Source organism: Chelonoidis abingdonii, chromosome 11, assembly GCF_003597395.2.
Source record: "Chelonoidis abingdonii isolate Lonesome George chromosome 11, CheloAbing_2.0, whole genome shotgun sequence".
Taxonomy (NCBI): domain Eukaryota; kingdom Metazoa; phylum Chordata; order Testudines; family Testudinidae; genus Chelonoidis; species Chelonoidis abingdonii.
Genome location: NC_133779.1, coordinates 20490618 through 20495024, shown reverse-complemented (window position 1 = coordinate 20495024; position 4407 = coordinate 20490618). Strand labels below are relative to the sequence as shown.

The 4407-nt window shown below is 64.8% G+C and overlaps 1 protein-coding gene across 1 annotated transcript in view; it reads left to right on the top strand.

Annotated features, from left to right (window-relative positions):
• The window catches only part of MCM7 (minichromosome maintenance complex component 7), a 12180-nt gene that overhangs the window by 4009 nt on the left and 3764 nt on the right, over positions 1-4407 (top strand). The window contains exons 7-14 of the mRNA XM_075071320.1: positions 453-511; positions 1115-1171; positions 1355-1417; positions 2263-2359; positions 2984-3115; positions 3252-3335; positions 3469-3862; positions 3945-4028. Coding sequence (XP_074927421.1) covers positions 453-511; positions 1115-1171; positions 1355-1417; positions 2263-2359; positions 2984-3115; positions 3252-3335; positions 3469-3862; positions 3945-4028 — 970 coding nt within the window. The remainder of the gene's footprint in view (positions 1-452; positions 512-1114; positions 1172-1354; positions 1418-2262; positions 2360-2983; positions 3116-3251; positions 3336-3468; positions 3863-3944; positions 4029-4407) is intronic.

Below are 4407 nucleotides of genomic sequence, written 5' to 3'. Positions count from 1 at the left end.
TCACCAGGGAAAGGGAAGTTAGGTTACTCCTGGGGAGGTGGTGGCAGAGGTCAAGACCTAGATGGTCCGGTGGCTAGCACTTTATCAAGCTAGTTGGGTAGACGACCTAATGTGTAATTGCAAGAGGACCTACCAGCGCGGGTGAGTAACGGGTCAGGGAGGGGTAGCTCCGTCTGGTCTGTCAGCTTAGGGAGAATAGACTGACTGGTGGAGTTCCACAGATTACCTTTGGTTATACAGAGCTACAGTGGCCTAGACGCAGTTATAGCTCTTATTCCATTGTGGGAGACCCACTGTGGAGAGCCTCACCGACCAGTCCTGAGACAAGCTGCGTCCTCTGGGGGCTGCACGCCCCGGCGGCCTCCCCCGTACTGTAGCGTTCATGGAGCAGCGAGTCAGAAACAATGGGTCCCTGTAAGGGTGGGGAACAATCTTTTTGCGCGCCCGGGCAGCTAGCCCCACCGCACAGGGCACCGTTTCGGGGCCTTTCCTGCGAATGGAGATGCGGAAGGTGAAGCGTTAGCCCAGGGCAGGATTCCCTAAGCCAGACTGGATTGGTATCCTCGCCTAAGGATTCAGTCTGGCACAGTGCTGCTCTTAGACTTCTCCCGACTTCCGCACTCTTTGTGCAATAAGTCAGTTCTGTCTGATTATCTTGCTGGCGGCGGTGCACTTGGCCTACCATCTCGCGTCGGCGTTTGGGTCTGTCATCCAGTTTCCTTAAGAGGCTGCATCCCCTCGGGCGTTGCTGTAACTCTCTAGTACAAGGTGATGGTGGCGTTCCATCGCAACACCTGTGTCTGTCAGTCAGTTCTAGAGCAAACTTTCAGGTCTAGGTTTAGTCACTATACCCCCGGGAAACTGAGGCACATAGGGCCTGCACAAATAAAGAGACAAACATTCTCACTTTGGTCATGCCCCCACCATGGGCGTGGGGGAAATAGCCGAGTCCATTGTTTTAGACCACTAGCAGGTGGAGTGTGTATGACCCTCTTTCTCGCACCACTACCACCTCACAAGATGCCAATCCCCGACTTTCATGCCGCTGATTCATTGTTTGCCCGAGCCAGGGTAGTGCCAGACCAATCGCTCCGGGGGGCGTCTCTACCTGCAGAGCCGCGGCTCCAAGTTCATCACAGTCCAGGAGCTCCTTGAAGATGCACGGAGCAATGTGAGTGGGGGGGTTTCCAAGGCTGGAGGGGAATTGGGGCATTGAATGGGAGGCCCCAAAGTTGTCCTGGGCTCCTGGTGTCAATCCCATGCCCCCCATTTTCTTAAAGGGGGTTTCTGCAGAGTCGGGGAGTTTGCAGATTGGATCAGGGCTGAATTTTTTTTTCCCCTCTTTCCCATGCAGAGCGAACAGGATGCCACGGTGGGGCACCGCCTCCGCGCCCCATCAAAGCGTGGCTTGTGCACGGTGAGAACACGCGGCTCGGCATCCAGCCAGGGGAACCAGTCAGCATCACCGGCGTCTTCCCTTGCCCCTGCTGAGAGCTGGCTTCGCGGGGCAGGATAGCCCAGGTGAGAGCCGGGCGGGGGGCACAGGCCCACCGCCCCCTGCGAGAGTGGCATTACGGCAGTAGCCCAGTGGAGAGCCGGGCGGGGGGCCTGCTGGGGTGGGGGGCGCCGTTCCCGGCTGCACGGGGCTGGCCTGCCCCTGGTGAGCGCCCGTCCCGACTTGGGTGCACAGTTCCCGGCTCCACGGGGCTGGCCAGCGCCTGGTGAGTGCCCGCCGGGGTGGGGGGCGCCGTTCCCGGCTGCATGGGGCTGGCCTGCCCCTGGTGAGCGCCCGTCCCGGCTAGGGCGCACCGTTCCCGGCTCCACAGGGCTAAAGTGCTGACAGTGCATGTAGCTGGTGTCTGGTTGCTACTGCAGTGTGGGGGCTTGCAGCTCTGGGGGGCCACTGGCGTCGGGTGCAGGGGCAGTGAGGGGAGCTTGGCTGGCCGGCACGGAGCAGGAACCGCTCGGCCTGTCCCAGAGGCTCCAAAGTGCTGTTCGTGCAGGTAGCGTGTGCAGCCGACTACTGCCGGGTCAGCGCTTCGCGAGCCCCCCGGACACCCCTCACCTTCCGGTCGGCCGCAGGGAGAAACCTAGAGCTCTGGGGGTGGGGTTGGAGCCCCCCAGGCTGGGTAGGTCGGGTTGGGATTGGCTGGAAACAGCCCGGGGCATTGCCCCTCTTCTCAGTCGGCCAGGGATGGGTGGGCGCTGGGGGGCAGAGCGGCGCCCCACGCTGACCCCGTCCCTGTGCCACCTTCCCTCCAGGCCCGGCTGCGGCTGGTGGACGTGGTGGAGAAGGAGGACGTGAATGAAGCCATGCGGCTCATGGAGATGTCCAAGGACTCGCTGCTGGGGGACAAGGGTCAGCAAAGCAGGTGAGACGTGGACTGGCCAGGCAGGGCTCCCACCCCCCAAGGCTTCTCCCCACACACGTACAGCCAAGGGGCCTGCGGGGGGCAGGGTGCTCTGGGTTAGGGGCATGTTCCTGCTCGGAGTGGGTCCTGTGGCTCCATCCTCCTCTCCCCCACGGCCCCAAGGAAGCAGTGGATGGGGGCAAGGGGGTCTTAATGGCTGGGACCGGGGGCAGTGCAGGAGGGTGTGTGTGGAGACTGACTGTGTTGGGGGGGGTGGTCCTGGAGGCTGGGAGTGGGTGGGTGTGTGTGTGTGTGGGGAGGGGGGGGTTCCCAAAAGCTGAGACTGGGGTAGTAGGGATTTGTGGTNCCTCCTGCCAGCCCCTGGGGGCGCAGAGTGTGGGGCGGGTGCGATCCCCACCCGCCCTGTACCCTGCGGCACCTCCTGCCAGCTCCTGGGGGTGCTGAGTGTGGGGCAGCTGAGGCACAGAGGCTGCTCATGGGTGAGATCTCCTCTGTATAGCCCTGTTGGCACCTCCTGCTGCCCCCCCTCACCCTGGCCTGTTTTTGGGGGGCGGGGGGCATGGATCAAGGACCCCCACCCTGCTGACACCCTCCCGCCCCGCTGCGTGCAGAGGAAGATTTCTACGACAAGCTGGCAGCCTCCATCGCCCCTGAGATCTATGGGCACGAGGACGTGAAGAAGGCCCTGCTGCTGCTGCTGGTGGGGGGCGTGGACCGCAACCCCCGGGGCATGAAGATTCGGGGTGAGTCTGAGGTGGAGGGGACGGAACCCCAGGGGGGCAGCGGGGGAGGACGACGGGCGGGGGGTATGTGTGTTTAGGGATGGGTCTTGGGGGGGCTGCTCTGACGCTGACCCAGCTTCTCGCTGTCTTGCTCCAGGGAACATCAACATCTGCTTGATGGGTGACCCAGGCGTGGCCAAGTCCCAGCTGCTCTCGTACATCGACCGCCTGGCCCCCCGCAGTGAGTAACACCCCACCCTGGGGGCTGGGGGGCGCCAGGGCCCGGCTGGGCGCATTCTCCAGGGCTTCCCAGCAGTGCTGGGGGTGGGGACGCAGCAGCTGCGACCCCCTGACTCCCGTCCCCCCGTCCCCAGGTCAGTACACGACGGGGCGCGGCTCGTCGGGCGTGGGGCTGACGGCCGCCGTGCTGCGGGACCCGCTGACGGGGGAGCTGGCCCTGGAGGGGGGGGCGCTGGTCCTGGCCGACCAGGGTGTCTGCTGCATCGACGAGTTCGACAAGATGCTGGAGAGCGACCGCACGGCCATCCACGAGGTGATGGAGCAGCAGACCATCTCCATCGCCAAGGCGGGCGTGCTGGCCACCCTCAACGCCCGCTGCGCCATCCTGGCGGCCGCCAACCCCGCCTACGGGCGCTACAACCCCAAGCGCAGCCTGGAGCAGAACGTGCAGCTGCCGGCGGCCCTGCTCTCCCGCTTCGACCTGCTCTGGCTGATCCAGGACCGGCCCGACCGGGACAACGACCTGCGGTGAGAGCCGGGGGGCCCCTCTCTGCTTCGGGGCCGGGGTGGGGCATCCGGGCAGCAGCGCTAACACATGTCGCCCCCGCAGGCTGGCCCAGCACATCACCTACGTCCACCAGCACAGCCGGCAGCCGCCCTGCGCCTTCCAGCAGCTCGACATGAAGCTCATGAGGTGAGACCTTGGCCTGGCCCTGGGGGGTGAGAGCGGTGGGGCTGGGAGCCAGGACTCCTGGGTTCTCTCCCCGGCTGTGGGAGGGGAGTGGGGGCTGCTCGGTCAGAGCGAGGGTGGGGATGGGGGGAAGCCAGGACTCCTGGGTTCTCTCCCTGACTCTGGGAGGGGAGTGGGGGCTGGTGGGTTAGAGCAGGGGGGTTGGGAGCCAGGACTCCTGGGTTCTCTCCCCGGCTCTGGGAGGGGAGTGGGGGCTGGTGGGTTAGAGCAGGGGGGTTGGGAGCCAGGACTCCTGGGTTCTCTCCCTGACTCTGGGAGGGGAGTGGGGGCTGGTGGGTTAGAGCAGGGGGGCTGGGAGCCAGGACTCCTGGGTTCTCTCCCC